The sequence below is a fragment of the Electrophorus electricus genome, chromosome 21, assembly GCF_041902795.1.
Source record: "Electrophorus electricus isolate QZ-2024a chromosome 21, ASM4190279v1, whole genome shotgun sequence".
In the NCBI taxonomy this organism is placed as follows: Eukaryota; Metazoa; Chordata; class Actinopteri; order Gymnotiformes; family Gymnotidae; genus Electrophorus; species Electrophorus electricus.
In genome coordinates, this window is record NC_137517.1 from 14,400,793 (window position 1) to 14,418,828 (window position 18,036).

The 18,036-nt window shown below is 41.4% G+C and overlaps 1 protein-coding gene across 3 annotated transcripts; it reads left to right on the forward strand.

Annotated features, from left to right (window-relative positions):
- Window positions 1-476: 476 nt before the first annotated feature.
- Window positions 477-18,036, forward strand: LOC113568609 (NACHT, LRR and PYD domains-containing protein 12-like). Of its 3 annotated transcripts, XM_081704339.1 has the most exons (14): window positions 477-541; window positions 901-1,077; window positions 1,302-1,376; window positions 1,489-3,265; window positions 7,476-7,652; window positions 8,297-8,473; window positions 9,078-9,254; window positions 9,564-9,740; window positions 9,971-10,147; window positions 10,485-10,661; window positions 13,183-13,359; window positions 13,691-13,867; window positions 14,473-14,649; window positions 15,419-18,036. In XM_081704339.1, exons 2-14 carry the CDS (start codon window positions 963-965, stop codon window positions 15,435-15,437), a joined length of 3,579 nt encoding a protein of 1,192 aa, XP_081560465.1. In that variant the 5' UTR covers window positions 477-541; window positions 901-962; the 3' UTR covers window positions 15,438-18,036. The 3 variants fall into 3 exon arrangements, with proteins under 3 accessions (XP_081560465.1, XP_081560467.1, XP_081560468.1); XM_081704341.1 differs by lacking the exon at window positions 15,419-18,036 and having other exon boundaries at window positions 14,375-14,606; XM_081704342.1 differs by lacking the exons at window positions 13,183-13,359; window positions 13,691-13,867; window positions 14,473-14,649; window positions 15,419-18,036 and adding an exon at window positions 11,312-13,176.

The window sequence follows — 18,036 nt, forward strand, 5'->3', positions numbered from 1 at the left end:
ATGTCTATATTCAGATGTCACCTTCAGTAAATAAGCAGGGATTAGTATATTCAGATGATAATAATTGCTAGCACTGGTAGCAGGAATCTCTGAAGCACCTCCAGTCTGAACTGTGCTGGTGCTGGAACTGGACACTTCCTGAGCTGGAGGAGGGAATATTGGAAAATAAGAACTTGATGATTAAATTAATGATGTTTATTCCTCTGTTCAATCATAATTAAAGAGCCCAGACTCAGTGAGGAGGATTCACATTCATATTCATACATACTGCTACTGTGTCTTACTTTAATGGCTTTTTGGTCCTGCACCATCCTATCTGTTTTTCTGGAATTGCCCTGAGTAAATGTCGTTCATCTCAGTGTTTACATCTGACTTCACCTCACCTCATGTTCAGTAGGATTCACTGTTGACAAACCATTTGACCACTAACGTCACACTTCCTCGTCTGCTAGCTGAACTAGTTCAGTCTGGTTTAAAGAGGAAATAAAACATTCAGTGGATCCATTTTTTGAGCAGAGGAATCACTTTAGGAGAGAAATAAGTAAGTATCCTAATTGGAGCTGGAATATATGAAATATATGAAGCTGCACTAAATGAGGAACAATTCAATTGGTCTCAGCTAAAAAATAAACTATGTTAACTAATAACTTTTGTGTCAAATGCTTCATGGACAGTATCTTAACTAAGACCATGGTTTGTTTACACTGTAAAAATCAAATTCAAGATTTTTTTTAATGGACAGATTACATTAATGTTTTCCTTCCTTGCATATCTCAGTAAGGAAAACAAGATCATTTTAACTGGGTTCAAGATAACAATTTTCCAAAGAAACACTTTGCTCTTTTCTAAGACTAGGTGACAATGTGTGATTGATTGCATGCGTATGTGTTCCCTGTTTAGGTTTCTGTGTCTTCTTACATGTGGGATTGAGAAAATAAAGCTAACGGAAGCAAGTTGTGAAAATGGATGAATTAGTGCAGACCAACATCACAGCTCAGACAGGAGGGAACGTCTGTGCTCCTGTGCTGCATGGGAATCAGATTCACGCACCAGTGACACTGAACATTACATATGGATGTAAGTGATAAATCTGATTGCCCAAAGCAGCATTTTTCAGCAGAGACTGCAGCCAATATTTATTTGTACTCATATATACATATGTGGTATATGAATAGAACAGCCCACAGTTTTCAGTCTGTGAATCCTCCTCACTGATTCTGGGGTTCTTTAATTTCTTTGAACAGAGGAATAAAGATCATTAATTTAATCAAGTTCTGCTTTTCCTATATTGTCTCCTCCAGCGCAGGAAGTGTCCAGTTCCAGTACCAGCACAGTTCAGACTGGAGGTGCTTCAGGGACTCCTGCTCCCAATGAAGGTCAGTTTATACACATCACTACTTATTAATATAAGGTGACATCTGAATACAGCCATCACTGAGCTCATGAAGACATATAATATTAAAATGTTATTTGTTCTTTGTGTTTCAGGATGGTTTGAAAATTCTAAACTCCACAAATCCAAACTGGAAAAGGAGTATAAGGAACTCCATGAAGGACTCCCACAGCATGGAAGCTCAACCCTTCTGAATGAGATCTACACAGAGCTCTACATCACAGAGGGAGGGAGTGGAGAGGTCAATAATGAACACGAGGTGAGACAGATTGAGACAGCATCCAGGAGACCAGCAACACAGGAGACACCCATCAAATGCAACGACCTCTTTAAACATAAACGCATCAGAAGAGTGCTGACTAAAGGTGTTGCTGGAATTGGAAAAACAGTCTCTGTACAGAAGTTCATTCTGGATTGGGCTGAAGGAAGAGCAAATCAGGACGTCCTCTTCATATTTCCACTTCATTTTAGAGAACTGAATTTGATGAAGGAGAAAAATTTCAGTCTGATGGATCTGCTACATATTTTTTTCCCTGAATCAAAACAGTTACAAATAATAGATTCTGATGCTTACAAAATCATGTTGATTTTTGATGGCCTGGATGAGTGTCGACTTCCTCTAGATTTCCAGAACAATGAGAGCTTATGGGATGTAACAGCATCAACCTCAGTGGATGTGCTGCTAACAAACCTCATCAAGGGGAATCTGCTTCAATCTGCTTTCCTCTGGATAACCTCTCGACCAGCAGCAGCCAATCAGATCCCTCCTGGATGTGTTGACCTGGTAACAGAGGTACGAGGGTTCACCGACCCTCAGAAAGAGGAATACTTCAGAAAAAGAATCAGTGATCAGAGCCTGGCCAATAGAATCATCACACACATGAAGTCATCAAGAAGCCTCTACATCATGTGTCACATTCCAGTCTTCTGTTGGATAGCAGCCACTGTTCTAGAGAGAATGTTGGATGAAGCAGAGAGTGGAGAGATCCCCAAGACGCTAACTCAAATGTTCACATACTTCATGATCTTTCAGATCAAACACAAGAACAGCAAGTACCATGGAAAATCTGATACTGACTCTAACGAGACTAGAGAAAGAATTCTGGTATTGGGAAAACTAGCTTTTGAACAGCTAGAAAAGGGCAACCTGATCTTCTATGAGGAAGATCTGAAAGAGTTTGGCATTGATGTCAAAGAAGTGTCACTGTACTCAGGAGTGTGTACCCAAATCTTCAGAGAAGAGTTTAGGCTGCACCTGGGGAAAGCATTCAGCTTTGTACATCTGAGCATTCAGGAGTTTCTGGCTGCTCTTTATGCATTTCTTTCCTTCATCTCCAACAAAACAAATGTGTTGGAACAGCAAACCACTGGATTCCTACGTGGGCTTAAAAGATCAAAAACAATGTCTGACCTTTTTATGAATGCAGTGGACCAGGCCTTACAGAGTAAGAATGGACACCTGGACCTTTTCCTTCGCTTCCTTCTGGGTCTCTCTCTGGAGTCCAATCAGACTCTCTTACGAGGCCTACTGACACAGAAACAAAGTAGCTTTCAGTGCAAAGAGAAAATAGTTAAATACATCAAGAAGAAGATCAGGGAGAATCCCTCTCTAGAGAAATCCATCAATCTGTTCCACTGTCTGAATGAACTCCATGATCATTCTCTAGTGCAGGAAGTCCAAACATATCTGAGCAAAAGAGGCAACAGTCGTCTCTGTGAAGCCAGTCTCTCTCCTGCTCAGTGGTCAGCTCTGGTGTTTGTGTTGCTGAACTCAGAAGAGGAGCTGGATGAGTTTGACCTGAAGAAATATGACCCATCAGAGGAATGTCTACTGAGACTGCTGCCAGTGGTCACAGCATCCAGAAAAGTTGTGTGAGTATTTTCAGTCATAAACGCATTACTGCACTGGGGGTGAGTTTCCCAAAAGCATCATAAGACTAGACACAGAAGCCTAAGTACATTGTTAACGCCAACATAAATTACTGGCAATTAAGCATTCTCAAAAGTTGTATTAAAATAAATGACATTAAAATAAAACAAATCTTCTTTTATTGAATTCATGGTAATAATTTAGACCCTTGTTCATTGGGTAAGATTTAGTGGGCAAGATAAACTTATACTGAAGGTGTTGCATACTGTCTCAATGAGCAACTGTTTGGCCAGTAGCTCCAATTTTGCATTTTCTGGGCAGCAGTGGCCTACAGGTAATAGAAGTTGGCTTGGGACTGAAAGGTTGGCAGTTCAGAGTATTTTCATTCTAAAACACATAACTACACTGAGAGTGAGTTTCCCAAAAGCATCATAAGACTAAATAGAAAAGCATAGTAAGGTTGAATTCATTGTTAATTCTGACATAAATGACACTATAAATTCTCAAAGTTGTATTAAAATAGATTACAGGTCTTCTTTTAGTGTTTGTTTAGTGAATACATGGTAATATTTTACACTCCCATTGTTCAGTGGGTAAGATAACTGATATTGAAGCTGTTTGCATCTAAAAGAGTGAATTGTTTGGCCAGTAGCTCCAATTTGGCTTTTTCATTTTCATTTTTGATTCTTGATCAAATTATGTCGAGTTTGATATTGCGGAGCTGTATGTGGGGTGGGGCATCCTCTAGTGGAAGGTTTTACTCCTGTATTTGTCCAAGAACATGGGTTTGAGAAACATTGTAAATTTGAATAGTTAAAAATGCATGTTTTTGCTGAAGTCATAACACTTCTTGAAGGAAAGTTTCTTTTGATAAATTTCTTCTGATAAGCCAGTCCTTTTAGCTGGTTCTGATAAGTGGGTCCTTGTGGGTGTTGTTAGGGTCAGTCAGAGGGCAGAACTGCAGAAGGGAGGGTGAATGGTCATTCATATTCATACATATATATATATTCATACATATACCATTCACCCATGCACTTTGCCTGCACAGCTAATGAAGGACCTCTGTCTGAAACATCATGACATCTTGTGTATCTAGAAACTGTGTAAGAATGTAAGTTTATTTCTGCAGAAGGTCTACTATGTTCTCCCTGTGTCTGTGTGGGTTTCCTCTGGGATTTCAAGTTTCAAGTTCAAGTTCGGTTTATTTGTCACGTACATAATCATACACGGTATAACTCGCAGTGAAATGGTTTTGTGAGTGCTCTGTCCAAACTGAGGAAAGAAACAGGGGTGTATAAGGAAATATGTATATACAAAAATACAAAAAATATATATAACAATATATTTATAATATGTATATATACACAATGTACAATGCGTATATGGACGTATGTGTATGTACACAATGTACAATTCCAGTTTACAAATATACAGATATACAGATTTAAAGTCACATGGTGGTGGTGGTCCCCACAGTTTATCAGTTGCCCTGAATTTGAGAAGGGCACTATTTAAATTATTATAACCACTAGTAATAGTGTCCAAGCTAGTATCAGAATATACCCCCTCATAACCAGAGCACACACTTCTTCTATATATTATATACTATATACTTCTACTATATTCTATATATGTCTTGTATATTCTGCATTTTTAAGCAATAACTGTTACCCTCCCCCAGGGGTTTATAGGTTGTTGTTTATTGGCAAGTTGCACAGCTGTAGAGTGCGTAAGCTTTATAAATGCATTTCAATGTACAACTGTCTCTGACTTTCTGTTACAAATTAACTTGAAACTTCCAGCTTCCTGTGTTTTGTGTGCAAGCTAATGATGTGTGTGGCTGCATTTGTTTAAGTGTGTTTCTATGTACACGGGAGGTCGCGCGCTGCACAGATCAATCGGTGGCCGCTCTGCAGGACGCTCTGGATGACGCGGACTGGGACATGTTCCGGCGCAGCACTGATGATGTCAGCGAGTTTACGGAGGCAGTAGTGCGGTTTACTGGGAAACTGGTGGACGACACGATCCCAAGAATCACCATCAAGAAGTTTTCCAACCAGAAGCCCTGGGTGGACAGAACTATCCGCGAGGCTCTGAACTCTCGCACTGCTGCCTTCCACGCAGGGATCATCAGCGGGAACATGAACGAGTACAAGTCTGCAGCATACGGAGTGCGCAGGGCGGTGAGGGAGGCGAAGCGGCGCTACGGGAGGAAACTAGAGACACAGTTCCAGCAGAGTGGCTCTAGATCCCTGTGGCAGGGACTACGGACGATCACCGACTACAGGAACCCACCCTCCGGACTGATGAGTGCGGACGAGTCTCTGGCGAACGAGCTGAACACATTCTTCGCTCGCTTCGAGGCTACATCTAGCAGCGCTAATGGTGCTATCGGCGCATCGCCCTCTCATCATCATCATCACGGAGAGTGACGTGAGGAGTGTTTAAAAGGGGAGAATTCCATGAAGGCGGCGGGACCAGACGCTATCTGCGGGAGAGTCCTCAAAGCCTGCGCAGATCAGCTAGCCCCGGTATTCACCGGCATCTTCAATCTCTCCCTGACGCTCGGTATCGTCCCGTCCAGCTTCAAGCGATCCACCATCGTCCCCGTCCCGAAGAAACCTCGACCCTCCGGCCTCAATGACTACTGCCCTGTTGCTCTCACATCAGTCGTGATGAAGTGCTTTGAAAAGCTAGTCAGAGACTTCATCACATCTTCACTGCCAGCCTCCATGGACCCACTGCAGTTTGCATACTGCCACAACCGCTCCACTGATGATGTAATTGCACATCTGCTTCACACCATGCTGAGCTACCTGGACAAAGGAAGGGGTAATTATGTTAAAATGCTCTTTGTTGACTACAGTTCAGCATTTAACACTATCATCCCCTCCCTACTCACTACTAAGTTGTAGGATCTAGGACTGCATACATCCCTGTGCGACTGGATCTCCAACTTCCTAACAGACAGACCACAATCAGTATGGGTAGGCAACTGTGCCTCATCCACCCTCACCCTCAGAACTGGAGCTCCTCAGGGTTGTGTCCTAAGCCCCCTGCTTTACTCATTGTACACCTACGACTGCACAGCCACGTCCAGCTCCACCATCATTGTCAAGTTTGCTGACGACACCGCTGTCATGGGCCTGATCTCAGACAACGATGAGAGGGCCTACCTGGAGGAGATTAAACACCTGGAAAACTGGTGCCAGGAAAATAATCTCCTCCTAAACATCAGTAAGACAAAGGAGCTGATCGTGGATTGCAGGAAGAAGCAGGAGCAGCACTACCAACCTGTGAGGATCAGTGGAACCACGGTGGAGAGAGTAGATAGTTTCAGGTACCTTGGAGTTAACATCTCGCAGGACCTGTCCTGGTCCCGCCATACCAACTCCCTGGCAAAGAAGGCTAGTCAGCGTCTTTACCACCTCAGACGCCTAAGAGACTTCAGACTGCCCTCCAAGGTACTGCGGAACTTCTACACCTGCACTATCGAGAGCATCCTCACAGGGAACATCACAGTCTGGTTTGGGAACAGCACCAAGCAGGACAGACAAGCACTCCAAAGGGTGGTGCATTCAGCAGAGCGCATCACTCATACAGAACTTACTGACCTACAGCCCATCTACTACAAGCGGTGCCAGACCAAGGCCAGGAGGATTGTGAAGGACCCCACCCATCCCAACAATAGGCTCTTCTCTCTGTTGAGGTCAGGGAAGTGCTTTCGCTCCCTGAAGACCAAGACAGAGAGACTGAAGAGGAGCTTCTTCCCACAGGCCATTCGGGCCCTGAATCAGGGAAACTGATAAACTGTTGGGACCACCACCACCATATAACATATAACTGTAAATATGTTCAATTACCACCAAGTAACATATAACTGTAAATATGTTCAATTACAAGATGGAACTGTACATTGTGTACATACATATATACATATCCATATATACATTGTACATTGTGTATATAAACATAATATACATATATTGTACATAAATTGTTAATATATTTTTGTATAAATATAGATATATATTTCTCTATGCACCCCTGTTTTTCTTTTTCCTCAGTTTGGACAGAGCGCACTCAACCATTTCACTGCGAGTTATACTGTGTATGACTATGTATGTGACAAATAAACCAAACTTGAAACTTGTGTGCATGTGTGTTTGTATGCACTGTAAGCACAAGGGGTTTTTATCCTTCTCTCTGCAGGCTGTCTGACTGCAGTATAACAGGGGAAGGCTGTTTTGCTCTGGTTTCAGCTCTGAGGTCAAACCCCTCATCACACCTGAGAGAGCTGAATCTGAACCTCAATAAACCAGGAGACTCGGGAGTGAAGCAGCTCTCTGCTCTACTGGAGGATCCACACTGTAAACTGGAGAACCTAAAGTGAGTTGCTGACTGTCTCGTTACACACGCACATCACTGTATCTTTCCCCCACCCACAAACATGGTGTTCCTCTCTCTGTCACACACAGATACATGTACACACAAACGTTATTAACACAAACACACACATGTCTCTGTGTCATAGTGTGTGGTTGTGTGTCGCAAATATTTTGTCATTTGTGCAGCTGTATGTCTGCCTGTGCATGTGAGAGACATTGTGTGTGCATCTGCTTGTACGAATGTGTACGTGCATCTGTGCGCATGTATGTTTTTGCGTGTTCTGTATGTGTTTGTGTGCGTGGGTGTGGGTCATAGTGTATGTTTTTGTGTGTGTGGTTGGTTGTGTGTTGCTTGTGTATGCATGCCTATACATGTTTGTGTCTGTGTACACATGTGCATGTGAGTAATGTGTGTCCATTTTTGTTTGCGTGTGTGTGTGTGTGTGTGTGTGTGTGTGTGTGTGTGGACATGCAGTGCAGTGGTGAGACAAAGATGAACACTTTTACAGTATGTGTATGAGAGAAAGATGCATATCATGATGCATATTTCTGTATTTGGGTGTGTATGTTTTACACACACACACACATACAAACAAAAATGCAAGTGTTGGGCTGTAAGTGTGAGGAATTGTTCTGTTTCTGCAGCCTGGAACACTGCAGTATAACAGAAAAAGGCTGTGCTGCTCTGGCTTCAGCTCTGAGATCAAACCCCTCATCACACCTGAGAGAGCTGAATCTGAACTACAATAAACCAGGAGACTCAGGAGTGAAGCAGCTCTCTGCTCTACTGGAGGATCCACACTGTAAACTGGAGAAATTACAGTGAGTTACTGACTCACTGTATGTCACTCTCTCACACACACACACACACACACACACACACACACACACACACACACACACACACACGCCATCATTGTATTGTTCTCACACATAGTATCAGAATAACATGGTATCAGTCTGTCACACAATCACATACACACACACACACACACACACACACACACACACACACACACACACACACACATAATATAAAGGGAGAAATTATTTTATACCACTTTCACCGAAACTAGAAATATACAAACAACAAAAAACAAAAATGTTGTGTGTGTGCGTGCGCACGAATTGTAGCTTATATTTTGTGGTTGTGTGTGTGTGCGCCTGGATGTCTTTGTGTCTGTGTGCACAAGTGTGTGTGATTGCTGTCTATTCCTGTATTTTTGTGCTCATGGTAATGTATCTGGGTGACATTGTCTTTGCATGTGTTTGCATATGAAAGTGAGCATGTGTGTCTTTGCATTTTTGTTTGTGTGTGTGCCTGTGTGTTAGTGTATTTGTGTGTGAGAGTGTGTTAGTGTGTGTATGATGTGTGTATCTGTGTAGAATCTGTAAGTGTGAGGAGTTTTTCTCCTTCTCGCTTCAGGTTGTATGACTGCAGTATTACAGAGGAAGGCTGTGCTGCTCTGGCTTCAGCTCTGAGGTCAAACCCCTCATCACACCTGAAAGAGCTGAATGTGAAACACAATAAACCAGGAGACTCAGGAGTGAAGCAGCTCTCTGCTCTACTGGAGGATCCACACTGTAAACTGAAAATACTACAGTGAGTTACTAACTCATTACACACGCACATCACTGTATCTTTCCCCCACACACAAACACATTATGGTGTTTCTCTTTCTGTCACAAACAGACACACATGTACACACAAATGTTAACACAAACCCACACATACAAATGCACATGCGCCCACACACATGTATGTTTGTCGTATTATTTCTTTACACACATGCACACACATACACACCATCACTGCATGCATGTCTGTTTCCCTGAGCAGGTGTAGATTGTATTTGTGTTTGCCTGTATGTTGAGCTGTAAGTGCGAGAAGTTTTTCACCTTCTCTCTGTAGGCTGTCTTACTGCAGTATTAGAGAGGAAGGCTGTGCTGCTTTGGCTTCAGCTCTGAGGTCAAACCCCTCATCACACCTGAGAGAGCTGAATCTGAACTACAGTAAACCAGGAGACTCAGGAGTGAAGCAGCTCTCTGCTCTACTGGAGGATTCACACTGTAAACTGGAGAAGCTTGAGTGAGTTACTGACTTAGTATTTCTTTACACACACGTGCACACACACACCATAATTGTATTAGTTTCAAAAACACAAACACAGACATAAGTGTTCCTCTCTCTCACACAGAGATGGGTACACACATAAATTGTATAATTTCTTTCACAAGACCTTTGTTTGTGTGCTTGTATTTGTGTTTGCCTGTGTTTTGAGCTGTAAGTATAAGGGGTTTTTCTCTTCCTCTCTGTAGGCTGTCTTACTGCAATATTAGAGAGGAAGGCTGTGCTGCTCTGGCTTCAGCTCTGAGGTCAAACCCCTCATCACATCTGAGAGAGCTGAATCTGAACTACAATAAACCAGGAGACTCAGGAGTGAAGCAGCTCTCTGCTCTACTGGAGGATCCACACTGTAAACTGGAGAAACTAGAGTGAGTTACTGAATCACCGTGTGTCTCACACACACACACACACACACACACACACACACACAAAAGCATTTGCACAAACAAGAGTGTTTGCACATTACTGTATCTTCTCTCTAACACATACAAACCCACATATTGTAAAGGTCTTCCTCTCTTTCTCTCACACATGCACGCACACTTGCACAAACACAGGAATCAACAGCACTCGCACACAAATACAAAAACGCAATGACGTACACATGTCATCACAAATCGTTGTCTCACATAGGTGTGAGAGTGAGGGTGTGTGTATGTGTTGAGCTGTGAGTGTGAGGAGTTTTTTTTTCCCTTCTCTCTGTAGGCTGTCTTGGTGCAGTATTAAAGAGGAAGACTGCGCTGTTTTGGCTTCAGCTCTGAGGTCAAACCCCTCATCACACCTGAGAGAGCTGAATCTGAACCACAATAAAGCAGGAGACTCAGGAGTGAAGCAGTTCTCTGCTATACTAGAGGAACCACACTGTAAACTGGAAATACTAGAGTAAGTTATTGAATTACTGTCTCTTTATACACACCCACACACCATCACTGTATCTTTCTCACACACACAAACAAACCCTCTGTCATGCCTACACATATACATTAATTAATTGTATTTTTTTTTTTATAAATAAACACATACAAGTGCACATGCATTCACACAGAATACACACAAACAACAAAAAATTACAAAATTGACTAACTCAGGGGTTGTGTGTATGTCTGTGTATGTTAGAGGGAGAAAATTTGTGTCTGTTTGTGTTTGTACATCATAGATTGCGTTTGTGTACAAAAGATACTTTATTTGTCGTGTGAGTGTGTGCCTGTCTGTTTGCCTGTGTGTGTGTGTGTATGTATGTGTGTATGTCTGTGTTTGTGTGCTGCATGCATTCAATTGTGTATGTGTGTGCGTGTGTCTGTAGCACCAAATATGACTGTCAGTCTGATATTTGTTGATTCTTGAGAGTTCTGTGGCATTGAGATTGTGTTTGTAAATAACATTTGTAGGCTGTGTAATAGATATATTCATTTTTGTGTGTTTCTATGATGGAGAGACACAATGGAACTGTCTGTCTCCCTCTTTGTGTGTGTGTTTGAGTTCTCTAATGTCATAATTTCTCTTTTGCTCACTGTATGACTGTTTTTCAATAGACCAACGAGTGTGTGTCTCTGTGTGTTTCGTGGTAGTGTTTGCCAGTGTCTGCCTGTGTATGTGAGAAACATTGCATGTGTGTACACATGTGCTTGTGTGTGTGTTTGGGGTGGGGTGAGGGTGCATGGGCATGTGTGTATTTGCGAGAGAGAGATGAACAGTGTTTGTATGTCTGAGAGAGAAAGACGGTGTGTGTATGTGTAGTGGAGAACTGCAGACCCCCTTTCTTCTCGATTGCACTTTGACTAAACCCCACAACACCCATCCTGGATGACCACATCATAAGAGACAGAGCACACATGGCTCAAGTCTGAGCCGCACCACCATTATCAGGTTTTAAATTTTAAACAAATATTTATGACTCCTGCAAGGACAGACAGGCCAACTTTCCTGGTTCCCTGGCCTCTCCTGATGAGCTCAGGTGCTGTAAAATCACACTTGGACTTTGTAGATTTTCAAGTTTAGATGCTTATTAAAACTCTATATTCCTGAATGACTACTGAATCCTAACGTTTCCCAAAGGACATAACTTTTCATGGGCATTATAACAATGCCAAATTCGACACTTTCTATTGAAGAATCAATAATTACATATTTGACTGTTTTAAGCTGTGGACCCACAGTGACATCCACTGACTAACGGGATTCTCAACATGAACAAGTAGAATGTGCACTAACTCATTATAAAATAGCTTGTGGTGCATAAAACATTTGGAATTGCACTTAATCTCAATCAAAATCCAATTAGTCATTGCAATCATCAAATTGTTATCTGTTGTCTCCCTCTATCTAAACATATTGTTTCTTTGTTTTCAAGCTGAATTATGCAATGTATTAATGTCACAAGACAATTTTCCTACTTCAGGACATGTCCATGATCTTCTAGTATATATGTAGTAATGTTTGTATATTTTATTAAAACGTTGTTGCCTCCTCAACCTAGCTAAAGCAAAAATGAGGAAGTCTACCTTAGTCATAGACGCAAAATTAGCTCTGACATTTTGATAGACGCAGAGTGAGACGCGGGTGTTCAAAAAAACGAAAAGATTTTAATAAGGATAATACAAAAAAAAAAAAAAACAACACCAAGAATTGTTAAGAAGCATAAGCACGAAAAGGGATTCTTGATGAGCGGGCATGGCAGACGACTCATAAATTCAAAGCACTAGAGTGAGGCACCTGTGGGATTTAAATATGTAAACAGACACGTGAAAGTTGAAGGGAATATCTAATAATGAGGTGATTGTGATCAGGCAAGTGAATGGGCGTGATCACTGGTGGATGGTTGGCTAATTGGTGATGTAAGTACAACTATAATATTTATCTAGTGTCCCATGATAATCTGTGTTTTCTGTCTTGCATGTCTTTAGGGAAGTGTATAACCATTTTTCCTTATATATTGTGGTTGTTGCTTTATTACTTTCTTTTATTTGTAATTTAAAAAATTATCTTGGTGTTATCTAAGGAATCTTACGTCTTAGTGTAGGACTGATTCATTTTGCTTGGGTTAAGTGCTTAGAGTTCTGGATTTATGGTTTTATTCATTTTTTTTTTCATTTTGGTTCTTTATTCTAATAATTGGTCAGTTTCCTAGACCCGAGACACATCTGTTTCTCACATTTACTGTATCTCTTAATGCTTAGATTTTCTTGATATTGATTTCATTAATAATCTTTGTATTTAGAAATGCATTCTAAATAAAAATTAATAGGTCACTGCCTACATTTTGAACTCTTTTTCAGAATGAGACTGATATTGTACTGATTAGGCTTTTGTAATTAATATTCAGTAGTAATTAATAATTTCCCTATATTTAGGATGTTGCTCCAGTTGTCAATAATTTACCAGTTTAAACTCCTTTTCTCTGCAGGTTGGAATGCTGCAGTATTCCAGAGGAAGGCTGTGCTGCTCTGGTTTCAGCTCTGAGGTCAAACTCCTCTTCACGCCTGAGAGAGCTGAATCTGAACCGCAATGAACCAGGAGACTCAGGAGTGAAGCAGCTCTCTGCTCTATTGGAGGATCCACACTGTAAACTGGAGAAACTACAGTGAGCACCTGGCTCACGCACACACACATGCGCACACACACACCACACACACACCCAAAATCACCATCACTAGCCTGTCTCATGCATACAAAGACTTATTGTAATGGTGTTCTTCTGTCTCTCATACATACACACATGCACGTGCCCACATGCACATACACACAGTAGCCAGTGAGACATCATTTGATACCACTTACACCAAAACCTGAAACAAACAACAAAAACTATAACAAACATCAAAGTGAATTATGAATCAGGGAAAGGGAGTGCGTGCGTGCTATATGTTTGTGTGCATGTTGAGCTGTGAGTTTTAGTTTTTTTCTCTCGGCAGGCTGTGTGGCATCAGTATATCAGAGGAAGGCTGTGCTGCTCTGGCTTCAGCTCTGAGATCAAACCCCTCATCACACCTGAGAGAGCTGAATCTGAACCTCAACAAACCAGGAATTTCAGGAGTGAAGCAGCTCTCTGCTCTACTGGAGGATCGACACTGTAAACTGGAGAAACTAGAGTGAGTTACTGACTTACCCTGTCTTTATACACACACACACACACACATACAGAGTCACTATCCTTCTGTCTCACACTCACACAGACAATTTCTCTGACATCACTACCCATAGCCCCTTCACTAACTCATTCTTCTCTCTCTCTCTCTCTCTCTCTCTCTCTCTCTCACTCACACACACACACACACACACACAATTACTATTTCCAACTTTCTCTCTCTCACACAGCCACTGAATTAATCAGATTTCTCACTCACTTGCTCAGTCGGTTGCTGTCTCTGTTTACACACATACATTATCTCTGCCTCTCTCTCTATCATCAACATAAATAAACACACACACACACACACGCGTGCACACACACAAAACATGTTTGTGGTGTTTAGTGAATCGTGGTGCAGTTTCACTTCTAAGTGAGTGTGTGTGTGTGTGTGTGTGTGTGTGTGGAAGAGACTGTGTGTATGTGTGCACATGTGTTTACGCAAATGTGTGTGTACATTGTGGGTTAGACATTTTGTGTGTTCATGCTTGTGGGTGTATGTGTATGCGTGCACCTGGATGCTTGTTGAGCTGTAAGTGTGAGGTGTTGTTCTCCTCCTCTCTGTAGGCTGTCTTACTGCAATATTACAGAGGAAGGCTGTGCTATTCTGGCTTCAGCTCTGAGGTCAAACCCCTCATCACACCTGAGAGAGCTGAATCTGAACCACAATGAACCAGGAGACTCAGGAGTGAAGCAGCTCTCTGCTCTACTGGAGGATCCACACTGTACACTGGAGAAGCTAAAGTGAATTTTCTCTCACGCAAACTCATCACCGTATGCGTTTCTTTCACACTTCACATCTGTATATTACTCACACATGTGCACACTCTCTTTATCATGCTGTCGTTCTTTGGTTCACACGCACAAACAGGATATTTCTTTTTCGATTTGTAGTTTGTGTGAGAGAGATGTGTTTCACATATAAATATAATAGCTATTATGCCTTTAGCTTATGACACTACCACTTTCTGCTAAGTTTGGCAGCTTTTGGACCCATAAATCAGGAAATAAGGTCACAAAATTATTTTTAGATAATTGTAATTTCAAAATAATGAGTACAAAATACAGAAAAAAATACAAATGTGTACAAAACACAAATATGTACATTTTCTGGCAAAAGAAGAGAAAGATCATGTGTAGCCATATCCAGTGTTGCTATGTATATGCACGCACAAGCACACATATAAACACTTATGCATACATATAAGTACACACACACAAATATACCTGTATATACCTAATTACATCAGTCTACAAGATCAAAGCATTGTAAATGAATATACTCTTAAAAATAACAAGCAGTGTTTTCCAATCTGTTCCCTACACCAGCCATTGTGCAGATACAATTTGGTATAAACTGATATTGATAAATATAAAAAGAATGAAGGTAACTGGTGCATGGCAAACACTGATTCAGACAGACATAAAAAGCATGGAAAATAAAGAAAAAGTGTGTGTGTGTAGTCTGATGGCTGAGTGTGTGTTCATTTTTGTCCTATTCTTTGTCTTGCAGCATCTGGACACCACGCTGAGCTGATCTGAGTCTCACGTGGAGAAGAAGATGACCAAAGGCATACACACATATATCTCTGTACAAATGATTTTCCATGGAGAATGTGGATATGGCTGCCGCACAGGAGTGTGTGTCCTCCACAGGTCTTCCATCACCTGGACACCACACGCCTGACCTGGACAACATGTACTTGACTTGCACACAACACACCTGGCTTGGCTACCACACCTCTGCCCTGCACACAACACACCTGACCTGATCTAAAACTGCTGTTCTCTGGTGCTCATTAGTATGAAGTTTACAGAGATCATTAAAATTAAACCTAGATATGTTAAAGTTTAATTGTACAGTTTTCCACTTTTCCCAAATTATCTCTTGGATAACTAATTACTTAGTTCCTTTGAATATGAAACAGTATTAGTAATGTGGATAATGGAAATATTTGGACAGTGTAGTTACAAAGTGGTCTGAAGCAAATAAATAAAGATACTTGCTAGCCATATTAGCCTCGTAGCTCCAGTGCAAAAATAACAACAAAAGGTTGGACTGCATTTGCACAAAACTCAGGGGAGTACCCTGTGAATGTTACACATACTGTATCATATAACCAAAGATCAAGGATGTTACACTTACTACTGTATCATATAAGCAGAGCTCACAGAGCAGCATCCAGTGGATGTCACACTTACTACTGTATCACATAAGCAGCAGTGAACCCATAATAGAAGAACTTTGGGAAAGACCACAACCGCACCTTTAATATTGAGTGTGCGGTTGTGTGTGAGAGCCTTTCCCTTATGGACACTGTGTGTCTGTTCAAAGTCGAAATATTCACCATTGTTCAGAGGTTCAATACACATCACATTACATTCGCAAATGTATTTTATGATGCTGTAGTCAGGCAGTGTGTTCATGTGTTTTGGGGAGTGGATTTGGACTGAGAGCTGAAGGTAGGGGGTGGGACTTTTTGGTAGGATTTTGAAAAAAAAAAGTAGCTTACACTTGTTTTCTACAAAAATGATGTTCAGCTTTAAAGATAAATCTGTAGAATCCATAAATATATGGAAAAAGTTGGATAAATGTAAGATATATTTAAATGCTTGGGTTTTTATCGATATTTTAAGAGATATATAGATATTTGGTCCTTCACTTAAAGAAATTGAGGAGGGTTTTCTTCACACGCCTCCTATGGAGCTTTCTGAAGGCGCACGTAACGGCCCGAGAGCAGCAGGGCAAGGGAAAGAACGCAGACGCCTCCCTCGACGTCGCCGAACATGCGCTGCGGATAAATACGGAATAACGCGGATAAACAATAAACACGGGCGACACTCGCACAGTACCGACCAGTGGAATGTGATGAAACCACAGTTCACAGGACCATCGAGCACGAGTAGTGACCAATGATCACGGACACCTTCTCTACTGACACAGGGGTTTAAATGCATGCACAAATGACACGCGTGGCGAGGGGCGGGTGTGTTGGAATGCAGCGACGACAAGGAGGCGTTTTTACAAACACGAAGGCAGTCGCAGTGAAAACAGTCAACAAATACGACTCCCACGTGGCGGGCCATACCACTTGATATGTGGAAAGGGGAGCGTAGCGTTACAGCGCACAATTATGGCCTTATACGAAGATGCTTTTGAATTTACATGAATGAAAAAGACACTATATGAAAATGTCAGATTTAGTGATGGATTATGAGTTGTACATGAGTGTCTATGTGGGTGGGTCCATTTATTTGTAGTTCTGATTCTGCACATTTTGACTGATTATTAATCAACTTGAATGAGCATTAGGAACAGGAAGCTGAGGGTAGGTCACTATTTATCAGTTCTAAAAAAACAAACAAACAGTTATCACTCATGTCACCAGCACTTCCTCTGCCTCCTACACAGCTGAAGTAGAATAGAAACCAGGCCACAACAGTCAGTTCCTCTGTTTTTGGTATTTCTGGTCGGCGTGTATGTCTATGGTGTCTCGAGGGGATGGATGGTTGGAGAATCTATTGCTTCTGCAGAGCCTTTGTTGTTTTTGAGAACACGAGGTACATAATGATGAGTGTTGGATGGTAACTGTTGGTTTTATGCATTAGTTTGATGCCCCATTTACTCCTGAACTGCCTGTACAGAGATGCCTCTTGTGGCACTCAGTGCTACTGCATTTTACAGCCTCCTGTTTGCCCTTCTCAGGAGTTCAGCTCTGACTTCAGTACTCAGTACAGTTTCACTGTACAACTGAGAAAAGCAGCAAAAGCAGAGATCTAAATATTTGTTTACAACTTGGAATCTATTTGAACCACACACACACAAACACATGCGTGCGTGCATGCGCACAAACACACACACACACACACACACACACACAGTGTTTCATTGGGTACTGTAAGAGCAAAGAGGGCAAGAAGGAAACATTTGACAAATTTACACAATTTACATTAAACATTTGACAAATTTACACATAATAATGGCTACAATGGCTACACATAATGGCTTACAGATAAATATTGTCTCTGACATTGTTTTGTTTAAATTCACATGAAGGCCAGATGGAGTGTCTTTATTTGGTTATATAAACGTGTTTACAGTACAATGATTTGCTTCTCTTCACATATCTT